This window comes from Danio rerio, chromosome 5 (genome assembly GCF_052040795.2).
Source record: "Danio rerio strain M-AB ecotype USA chromosome 5, GRCz13ab, whole genome shotgun sequence".
Classification (NCBI taxonomy): Eukaryota; Metazoa; Chordata; class Actinopteri; order Cypriniformes; family Danionidae; genus Danio; species Danio rerio.
In genome coordinates, this window is record NC_141025.1 from 71,220,095 (window position 1) to 71,232,347 (window position 12,253).

At 34.8% G+C, this 12,253-nt stretch overlaps 2 protein-coding genes across 6 annotated transcripts in view; one reads left to right on the plus strand and one right to left on the minus strand.

Moving 5' to 3' along the window:
* Positions 1–12,253, plus strand: part of LOC147844487 (uncharacterized) — a 79,498-nt gene that overhangs the window by 47,303 nt on the left and 19,942 nt on the right. The gene's annotated exons all lie outside the window — the stretch shown is intronic.
* Positions 1–12,253, minus strand: part of pappab (pregnancy-associated plasma protein A, pappalysin 1b) — a 252,025-nt gene that overhangs the window by 9,611 nt on the left and 230,161 nt on the right. For all 4 annotated transcript variants that reach the window (XM_087251119.2, XM_087251118.2, XM_087251117.1 and 1 more), the window contains 1 exon segment: positions 11,477–11,575. In XM_087251119.2, the coding sequence (XP_087107245.1) occupies positions 11,477–11,575 (99 nt within the window).

The window sequence follows — 12,253 nt, forward strand, 5'->3', positions numbered from 1 at the left end:
TATTGATGGTGCATTTGGGAGGAAAAGACCTTGGCTGACAACAGCTCTGACAAATACAAGCAATGTATACTGTGAGTTATTGGAACACTGGATTGAAAAACACACAGTCCTTCCAAAGAAACAATGAAAACAGCCCACTGAAGACCACCGAAAACAACACAGAACTCCAGTGGAAGTGTCTCAGCGAGGCCACCGAATTCTGTTTACTAAATCCAATAAACCATCAAATGGGGGGGAGGAATCAAAACATTATTTCACGGGCTGTCTCTTATGACCCGAAATGCCCCAGATCTACAGTAAGTGTCCTTTTTCAGGCCATCGTGCAAGATGATATCTTTGTAGCTCCCACACAAAATAAAAGCAAAACACAGGCATCTGCCAAAGAAGGAACTGAAAGGATACACATACTGTACAAAAATACTATGAAAATTGTAACTTTAGCACACAATAAACAAGGTTTATTGCTTTGAAAATATTTATTGGAAGGCTTGAAGGAATATTCCTCTTACAAATGCTACTGACTAACTGTAACCGTCTGATGTTTTCTTCTAAACTCCACTTGGCAGTTTTTTCGTTGAATATTTTGGGGATCAATATGGTTTCGGATGCTATTGAAATTGAAGTTTTGTTTTATTTATAAGACACCTAAATACTTTAAATACATGTTCTTAAAAAGTATATAAATCAATTCACAGAAGCAGAGCAATATATTATATTATATATATATATATATATATATATATATATATATATATATATATATATATATATATATATATATATATATATATATATTAATAATTAATAATTTTGTCCCAAAATTGGTTTTTAAAAAATTGAAAACTGCTTTTATTCTAGCCGAAATAAAACAAATAAAACTTCCTCCAGAAGAAAAAAATATTATCAGACATACTGTAAAAATGTCCTTGCTCTGTTAAACATCATTTGGGAAATATTAAAAAAAGAAAAAAAAAAATCAAAAGGGGGCTAATAATTCTGACTTCAACTATATATATATCTATATCTCTATATCTATACATATATCTTGCAGAATAATTCAATTTTTCAACTAAAGAGCATTTATCATTATCATCCTAATATATTTGTTTTGATATGAGCATTTTCTATCAGGCTCCTCTGATTAGGTTGTGTTCATTTTATATGTGATAAGGTCTTTAGCTGGTAATGTCACAATGTAGATTTTCTTTTTTTTGTCAAAACCAGCTAAATCCACTTGTGGATTTAAGTCCACCTATTGGGACAAGAGAGTGTAATTAGTTGAAAATCACTAAAGATGCAAAGAGAGATTATTTTACAAAACATAAAACACATTACACAAACCAGCTGAAATGAAAAATACATCTGTCAAGAAAGTGGCGGTTCATTCCACTGTGGTAACCCCTGATAAACCAGGGACTGCATTGTCTATTAATTTAAAAAAATTATGTATTGATTTCATAAAAATAATGTATAGTTTTATATTACATTTATCTTTTAAAAATAGCTTCCATTAGCAAATAAAACACAAGGTAGGCCTTCTGTGCAAAAAAAAATAAGATGTCTCTCAGAAGCTGTCATTTATTCATCCTTACTATACTCAAGATATTGGTCTCTTTTTCGTCTTGTTTATCCTCATAGCATGTATGTGGGATAAAAGAACGGCATCTTAACTCTGTCTTTCATAAAATGGAGTTGCTGTTTAATGTTTAGCTATAGTATATCATACTCATTCAAAGTAGTGTTGCTGTGTTAACAAATGTTATGAATGCATGTTAAACTTCTGACTGCACTGTGTTTTCTTTTTCTTATAATGCACAGAGTTTTGAGGAAAGAGACATTTTCATTTGCCATTCACTGACAGTCGGACAGGCTCATGCAGTTCATTAAACTTCATCTTTTAAAATTGAAGTCGAAAGGGGAATAAAACAGCCTCCTCATAAAGCCGGCGTATCAGCGCGCTGCTACATTGAAACCATGTGATTCGATTTGCGTCTTCTGATTGGTTCTCGGGATCAAGCGGCTTTTGCTCTCAAAGGCAAGTGGCATTTAGAGGCTTTTGCAAACAAACTGTTATTTCTGAATGTGCTGAAGCTACGATTTGGATGATTTTTAAACAAAACTATTTGTTGAACTTGTACTATGTGCCTAAAATTCACTCAATGTCATTATCTCATTTTTAGCGAAAATGGCGTTTAGCAGCTTTTGCATCTGAATTCTTCATATATATATATATATATATATATATATATATATATATATATATATATATATATATATATATATATATATATATATATAAGCCCCCTTTTGATTTTTGTTCTCTTTTTAATATTTCCCAAATGATGTTTAACAGAGCAAGGAAATTTTCACAGTATGTCTGATAATATTTTTTTCTTCTGGAGGAAGTCTTATTTGTTTTATTTCGGCTAGAATAAAAGCAGTTTTAAATTTTTTAAAAAACACTTTATTTTTTTCGATAGTCTACAGAACAAACCATCATTATACAATTATTGCCTAATTACCCTAACCTGCCTAGTTCAGCTTATTAACCTAGTTAAGCCTTTAAATGTTACTTTAAACTGTACAGAGGTATCTTAAAAAATATCAAGTAAAATATTATTTACTGTCATCATGGCAAAAATAAAATAAATCAGTTATTAGAAATAGGTTTCTAAAACTATTATGCTTATCAGTTAAATCACATTTTTCCAAATTCTGATACTTAAGCAAGTCGTCATAGCTGCCATTATAGAAGCAGTTGAACAGGACATGTTCATTGGTAATTCACTGAGGTATCACTCACAAATAAATTTGAAGATTACAGCATTACTAACATCTACTTTTAAAGGGAAAGTTCACCCTAAAATGAAATTTTACCATCATTTACTCAACTCTCCACTTGTTACAAACCTGTTTAAGTTTCTTTCTTTTGTTGAACAAAAATAAAGACATACTGAAGAATGTTGGAAAGCAGCAGTCATTGACCTCAACGGTATTTTTTGACTTCTATGTCTAAGCAAGGGTCAATAGCTTTTGCTTTCCAGCTTTCTTCAGAATATCTTGTACTGTGTTCGACAGAAGAAATAAACACATACACTTTTAAAACTACCTGAGGGTGAGTAAACAGTAGGGACAATTTCTATCCATTTAACATTTTTCATAGTGATTGAGAACATTATAGTGTCGGTAGTAATTAGTTCACAGCATCATAGTGAATGTAGTGTAGAAATGTTAGGAACAGTTCTGTTTACTTACAGTAATCATGCTACATGTGCAATTTAACAGCTTCTTTAGAAAATGAAGTTAGAATCCTGTTCAATTCTGCTCAGAAAATAAAAAAACATGAGTTTGCACAACATATTGATTACATTTTTATTGAAAATATCTTTGAAAAGATCATCTGAGATAGGGTCTTTAGCCTCGAGATATGGAGCTCTGGGTGGAGGTGAACTAGATAATAAAATTCCATTACTACCTGCTGAAAAACACCTGAAACACTTTAAAATGACATCTAAAAGATGAAAATATTAAATACAAAATGACACCAGGCAGACATACAGAGGAAGACAAGATGATTAGCCTGCCTGTGAATAATAATAAAAGTAATATTTAACAGAGCAAGGACATTTTTTTGCAGTATTTACTATAATATTTTTCTTCTAAAGAAAGACTGGCTGGAATAAAAGCACTTAAATTAAATTTTTAAAAATATTTTTTATTGTCAATATTATTCCAATATTTTCCCCCCAATTGGCTACAAAACAAACCGCTGTTGTAAAATCATTTGAGTAGGTTCTATCTGCGGACTGCAAGACAGTGGCGTAACATGAAGGGGGCGTAACTTGTAGTAGAGGTGTAACTTGAAGTTGGGCAAAACTTGAAGTTATGGAGACCCACATGTCAAAACTATGTTGTCGGCAAGATGGCACTGTTCTTCAGTTATTAACGTCTACACCTACTCCACACTTGAACCCAACCATCACAGGTATTAACGTCTATACTAATCCCAACCCTAAACCCAACCTTCATCGTTATTACACCTTCCCAAACTCTAAACACAACCATCATAGTTATTAAGGTCTACACCTTCCCTAACCCTTAACCCAACCATCACAGCTATTCACATCTACTATACACCTTCCCCAAACCCAACCATAATAGTTTTTAATGTCTACACCTTTTCCAACCCTAAACCCAATCGTCACAGTTATTAATATCTACACCTACCACAAACCTAAACCCAACCATCATCATCAATATCTACACCTTCCTCAAAGTTAAACCATCCATCATAGTTATTAAGGTCTACACCTTCCCCAACCCTTAACCCAACCATCATAGATATTAACATCTACACCTTCCCCAAACCTAAACCCAACCATCACAGTTTTTAACGTCTTCACCTTCACCAAACCTAAACCCAACCATCACAGTTTTTAACGTCTACACCTTCCCGGCCCTAAAACCAATCATCACAGTTATTAACGTCTACACCTTCCCCAAATCTAAACCCAAAGATCATAGATATTAATATACATTTCCGTCATCTTTCCAACAACATTTTGTTGTGACATCTCCTATGGTTTAATGGGATCTCGATAACTGCAAGTTACGTCTCTAACTTACTACAAATTACGCCCCTGTCTGTAGAAAGAAACACTTGAATCATTTGCTTAATTAACCATTGCTAGTTAACCTAAAATTTTATTTAATTTATTCTTTAACTACAAAAATGTCAGACATACAGTTACATGCAATATTATAAGCCCTAATGTGAATTGTCAGTTCTTTTCCAAATATTATATCATTAAATGATATTCAACAGAGTGAGGAAACTTTTACAGTATTTACTACAATATTTTTTTTCTAGAGAAAGTCTTGTTACTTGTTTTTGTGTTTGTCTGAGGTAATTAGTCTACCAAAATGTGTATATTTCATACAAAGCATGAAGCTTTCTTGTCCACTGACAAGCGGTTTTCAATTGGACGCCTGGAAAATGTGAGTGCCTGCAATATGCACCTACGAATATGTGTGCACAAGCCACGCGCCTCCATCAGAAATAACAAACTTGCACATGCAAAAGATAGGATATGTGAACGGCCCCATATGCAGCTACACTTCTCTTCACATTAAGAAGATACCTTCACTTCCGATCCTGCACAAAAAAAGTTGGACCGCTGTGTTTTTAGGGGCCGGTGTCCTCCTTGGTGACGAGTGTTGTCATAGAATGCTTTCTGTTCAAGTTCTTTAACAAGTGCCGAGTTAAAAGCAGTTGAAAGTACGTTAGAGACTGGACATATACTGCATTTCACAGCAATTTTTGTTTTTATACTCCACTTGACTCCACAGTTTATATTTTCACTTGAAGCAGCAAAAACTCGTCTGCAGCTATTTCAGCTGGTGTTCTCCAACAATTTAAAAGTGCATGCTTATTAACTGACATTGCAGCAAAAAACATTATTTAAAAGAAGCTTTTTTTTTTATCTATATTTGTAACGTAAGTAACACAATTACACTGACTTTAGTAACTATAGTCAAATTACACAAATGTAAAAATAATTTGTTACTTGACTGCATTCCCCAAAAATGCGATTAGAATACAGTAATGCGTTACAGTGGAACACATTACACCCAACTCTGTTTGTAACACAGTGAACGGCGAAACCTATTGCACAAGCTTGCGATTCCGGTCTGTCACATTCGCAAGCATTTAAATGGAGGTCTATGGGGCGAAAAGTGCAGTGTGACGGTGGCTTTAGACCTTTAAGTGAAGTTTAACTTTAAACTAATTTCGAGAGGAGCATGTGCTCGTGATTGACCCAGCTGGCCCACATTAGCTAATCATGATCCTTCTATCAAAGGATCCTAAGTCACTATTTATATCCTTATTTCATTTCTACAACTATCTTCGTCTGGAAGAACCGCCCCACCCCCCTCTTCCACCTTTATCCAGAATAGGTGGCACGGTGGCCCAGTGACTAGAACTGTTGCCTCACAGCAAGAATACCAATGGCGTTGGGTCCTCGCTGGGCCATCTGGTATTTTTGTGCGGAGTTTGCATGTTTCCCCCAGGTTCCCCGGTTTCCTCCCACCGTCCAAATATGCTCTATATTATAGATAGACTAAATCTTTTTTCGAACGTCTTCCTCTCAGGAAGTTCACCTTGGCCTCAGCAGCAGGGGAGCTTGAGATTGACTGAGCTCAATTTCCCCTCGCCTTGCGAAAGAGGGAAGCCCTGGGCTTGAGGATCCCTTGAGCTCAGGGCTCTCTCCTGGGACAGCACGCCAAACATGCTATTTACATATCATGAGCTGTGAAGCTGAATACTTTAGTATCTTGCTAAATAACTAGTGAAATATAATGTACTGTCATGTTGGCAAAGGCAAAATAAAAACAACATATTGTTTTTAAAACGATTACGTTTGAAAAAAATCTCCTAGTTAAACATCCCTGTGAATTATTTTTAATTAATTTTGTACTTGAAATGCAAACTAAAATATTGCAAATGTTTCTTTCCTTCTCAATATAGAAGCCCAAACTCCTTATTTACAAGCCTTTAATAACACAGTTCAAGACTGACAACGTATCGGTCAGCAGCTCTGGCTCTGAGAGGATGAGGATGCGCAGTAGGTTTTATTATTTGCTTGGGTAATCCTTTGGCGTGACAAAGCAAACGGCCCCCCGAGTTTACGTGTTTCGATATGATTTACAGCTGTATTTAAATGTTAGGGGTTGAGTTCCAACTGCCGCTTCTAGACCTTTCACAACAACTTGTGTATTCTGCCGGGAAATGCGTCATCACACATGCCAACTTTTTTTTTTTTGGTTTTGGCTCCACGCGTGGGCTAGAGCGATCCAGTGTGCTTCCAGAGTTCGCTGTTGTAACTTTGGAGAAGTTACTTCATTCTTTGTCTGTCAAAAGAGAAGTTCACTTTCTCTGGCAGCCAGGAAAACTTGCTCAAGGAAAAAGTAAGGGAGGATCAAGTGAAAGTGGATGACAAGTCCATTGGAAAAAAAAGAACACTACACAAGCGTGCAGAAAAGGGATATTTACCACCCTCGAGATTAAACGCACGTATCTCTCGCTTTGTTGGAAAGTCCATATGGAAATGCTATATGCAACCGTTTGTTGCCATGGCTTCGGAAAAACACCCAAACATATATGTGCGTGCTTCATCTACAGTACAAACGTCTACAAATGCATTGTGGCTATAGGGTTCACAGAGTTTCCCCCCGCTTGTGTGGGTGTCCTTAAAAGTTTCCTCTCTGAGGAGATAATTATTACAATGCAAGACGTATTACCCTGTCGGAATTTGTAGATTACAGAGTTTACGATGTGTAAATACTTGGGTTAAAATGTTCTTGTTGCAATTAATTGCGCATGGTTTATATCACAATATTATAACACGGAATTGTCACAAAATTGCAGAAGTTACTTTAACAGGTATAAAAACTCATTTATTGTATATACAGTTGAAATCAGAATTATTAACCCTCTTTGAAATATTTTTTCTTTTTTAAATATTTCCCAAATTATGATTAACAGAGCAAGGAAATGTTCACAGTATGTCTGATAATATTTTTTTTTTCTGGAGAAAGTCTTAATTGTTTATTTTGGCTACAATAAAAGCAGTTTTTAATTTTTTAAAAACCATTTTAAGGTCAAAATCATTAGCCCCTTTAAGCTTTATTTTTTTCAGTAGTCTACAGAACAAACCACTGTTATACAATAACTTGCTTAATTACCCTAACCTGCCTAGTTAAGCTAATTAACCTAGTTAAGCCTTTAAATATCACTTTAAGCTGTATAGACGTGTCCTGAAAAATATCTAGTCAAATATTATTTACTGTCATCATGGCAAAGATAAAATAAATCTGTTATTAGAAATGAGTTATTAAAAATTTCATGTTTAGAAATGTGTTGAAAAAATCTTCTCTCCATTAAACAGAAATTGGAAAAAAAAAATAAACAGGGGGGCTAATAATTCAGGGGGATTAATAATTCAGATTTCAACTATACATGTTCAGAGTAAACTAATTATTTTATCAAATTAAATTGCAATAGGGTTATTAAGTACTATATGTAACTCTCAGGATTCTGCCACTTCGTTCTTGTTAATTCTTGTTTTGGTGGCAGAGTACAGACTTGTCTTTTATGTCTTGTCTTGTCTATTATGTTGTGCTCGGCTCAAGTTTTCTCGGGTCGAGCACTCATATTTCCTGTCATTGTCTTCATCTTTTTATGAGCACCATCTTAGCCATGCTCGGGCTATGCTCATGCCCACATCAAGGAGTCCAAGTTAAGGTTATTATAGCTATTGAAAACTAAAATTGAAAAAAATATTTTCGTTAACTAAAATAAAAATAAAAACAAGAGTTTAAAAAAAGAAAACTAGAACTAACTGAAACTGCATTGTGTACACACAAAACTAACTGAAAATAACTAAAATTACAGCAAAAACACCCTTTGTTTTCGTCTCTGTAAATGTATTTAAAACATAAGCCTTTTAGAAGAAAATCTATTTACTTCGCGATGCCAGTTTTACGCTAGGTGTTTGAGCCGAATGCCACATCGGAGTCTGTAATCCTGCTGAAATTGGCCAGATCAAGCGGGTCCTCCTCCAGTCTGACCTGGGCGACTGGACATCACAGTAGAAACTTAAAAGTATTAATTTAACACATTTGTGTCCAATTAAGGGGTTTTATTTCCATAATAGCAATCCTGATCGCGAACAAATTGTTCTTTTTAAACAAATCTAAGTGAACCGATTGAGCTAGTTCACCAAATCAAACGGCGTAATTTGAAAGGATTCGCGTCTTCAGTTAGCACTCATCCACAAAGATTTTTTTTAAACATGCCTGATACCCCGTTACTCACAATACACCAATTTTCCGAGCTATTCAGTTATTAGAACAGTACACAGATCGGATTTGAGAACGGGTGAACTCATAATAACAGTACATGACATCCTGCTGTGACTGAACTAAACTTGAACAACTGCAGTGCAGGTAAACTGAGGGCTTAAATAAGAGGTTCTGGCGAAATTTAGGTTTATTTCACAACAGTAAATTGTAATGGAATTTAAATAGTGAATCATGCTTCAGTTAGGTAGCAAAAATTAATTTTAAGAAACTTTTCAGATCATGGTTATCTTTCAACTGTGAGAAATTATGTTTGTTAACTACATATTTGTGATATGCTGAGTCCTAACAGTGGAGGATAGGCACGAAAGATCCGGTTCACGTAAAATACCTAAACTTTCCATCGCTACTGTGTATCTAACCCCAGAAGCGGTCTTGCACACACATTGTACTTAGGGCTGCTATCTTGTGGGATGTTGTATTTGAATCTGAGGATGGGTAGATGGTAGTGTTCACGTGTCCTCTGAATACAATTTTCAAAAAAATATCTTTGGTTGAGTTATTATACAATATTGTGATGATTTTGTATCTTGCACCTAACAAATATTCTCATTTATAAAAAAAAATAAAAATAAAACTAAAACACTGAAAATAATAAACCCTAAACTAAAACTAAGCAATTTGAAAATATAGAAACTAATAAAAACTTGTAAATCTCCCTTTAAAAACTAATTAAAACGAACTGAGTTTGAAAACGTAAAACTCAAAACTAAATAAAAACTAAAACTAATGAAAAATCCAAAACTATTATAACCTTGGTCCGAGTGTGCTCAGGATGGTCGCTCTCGTCCTGGGGTGCGTTTCCCAAAACCATCGTTAGCAAACTAAGGTCGCAAGTTCCATCGTTACAAACATAGTTTGTTAATTTGCTGTTTCCCAAATCCGTCACTCCAATGAACATTCGCAAACTGTGTCGCAAACCTGAGCTCTCACAACTACACCTCTGGAGCTGTAGTTAGAAACATAGTTCTTAACTGTGTGCTATTCCCACTTATCCCCCCTATGCCCTATTCATTAAGAACATTCTAACAGTCATTGTTGAAATGATTAAAAATAAAAAAGCATTAAGGTCATCTCTCTTAGCTGTAATTTGCTTTCAAACTATTTTTACAGTTCAGTTTTAGTGATCTTCATGTTTACAATTTTACTTCTTTCGCAGCGCACTTTAAAAACATTGATGTCATTTTAAACACAGCCTCATGGCGAAAGCTATATGTGATTTATTATTTAAAAGCTAAATGTATGTTACTTCTCCAAAGCTTGTGAAAACAAAAAGCATACGTTAATTCTTTTAATTTATAGTAGGTTATTTATTAAGTATCTGTACTGTATATGGCATGGGCCTGCTGGTTAGAACTTTCTGCTGTGATTTACAAGTGTCCAACTGTAAAAGTAGACTTTTCTAAAAAACTAAAATTTATATTTACTTAATAATAATAATAATAATAATCACAATCATCATCATTAATATTATTAATATTATAATTCAATTATATTTTTTATGTCGAATAAATATTAAATTTCATTTTATAATAAATAGCCTCATTATTTATTTATTTATATATGTTATTAGAATACATGTAGTGATTTTGTGTTTTAGACTAGGATATGTCATATTCTCAATAATATTTGTAAAGGAAACACAGGCTCTATATGGGCCATTTACATATATTTCAGTTAATATGGAAAGCGAGTGCATGTTTTTCCCAGATGCAATATTAGATTTTTTTTTAAATTTGTGTGTTTGTTTAAAACAATATAATTTGCACAAAGAAATTATGGGGTTCTTCTGTAAAAAAGTAGTTTCTCCACCCTATTTAGAGCGTCATTATGGGCGTTTTACATTATAACTAACATGGTTCAAGCAATGGATCTGTAAAAGAGAAACTACGGGTTTTGGGAAACACTTGTCACTACATTGTTCTTTTCCCAAACTATTCATCGTACTTGTTCAGCCGTGAGTTACGTCGTTGTTTAAGAAACGCACCCCTGGTGTGCTTGTTGTTTTGTGTGTGTCATGGTGTTTTCAGCGCTCCACTCTAGTTTGCCCTTGTATATTGTCTTTGTGTTATGCGCTCTACTGTCTGTTGTCTAGTCCCACCATTCTTGTCGACCCATTATTAGTTACTGACCCACCATCCTCCTTCCCTAAACCCAACCAATAGTATTTTCAAAAGCACAGATTGACATTGTCATACATACCTGTAGTGTTCCTTTTAAAGACGAAATGCAGCTATACGTACTTCTGGCTACATAATCCATGGTCTCTTGAAATGTAAGGCCACATTTTCAGAATGAGCCTAATTTTACCCTTCTTATCTTATTAATATATAGTAATATCTTATTACTCAATGTACATTACCGATATGCTTTTGCCCTAAAACATTCAATAGAAATATATATGAAAAAAGGCACTCTAAACGTTTAAATAATAAATATTTACTGTATTTTGAAGTGCCCACAATATGGTTCATTACCTCAATATATTGAATTATTTAACATCAGCATACAGTAGAATACAAAGAATTTACTAATTAAAGGTAGTAAAACATACCTTTTTGGTTTTGACAGTAGAATGACAGCAGTCTCCACCATCGTAGTTGCAGAATGCTCGATTGTTGATGGCGTCGCAGTAATTGTCGCCCATGAATGGCTGGTGAAACACAGACAGACACTGCTCTGTAACAAAGACTACATGCATCAGCACAAATAACATCAGTGATTAAAGATGTGGTAGGCTCCATCAATAGATTCATAATATTAAAACTAGCGAGCAAGCAAGAAAGAGACAGCTATTCACACTTGCATGCATCCACAACTGTGTAAAAATAGACACACAGACTTGAGTCTGTTGCAATTATGTTGCCCTGGAAAAACTGAGTTAGTATTCCCGGCCTGGTGGATGGTGGAGGCCGCTTTTAATGGGGAAACCGAAGCCCTATTAAACTTATATGTGTCTCCCTTGGGAGTTACTACACATTTCCATCTTGACAGGCACAAAAGGTTGCCCAGCACACCTGTGACCTTTTCCAGTTTCAAATCATCTCTTTGGCCCGACCCGAAAGCTTTCAGAGGGCTGCTAATTACCTCCCATTGAAAACTGGGTCAGGATGAGCTGGGTTCAAACGTCTGCAGCTCTGGCCCGCAAATAAAAAATGGACTGGTCATCTTGCTGCCACATTACAGCAGGACTTGTTATAAATGAGACTGAGGTGCAGATTCATTCCTGAGATGAAGAGCTCTTTCAGAGTAGCAAGTGTGCTTTAGTAGTAATGATAATATTATTTTTTATATACAGTTGAAGTTTGAATCATTAGCCCCAATTTCTGAT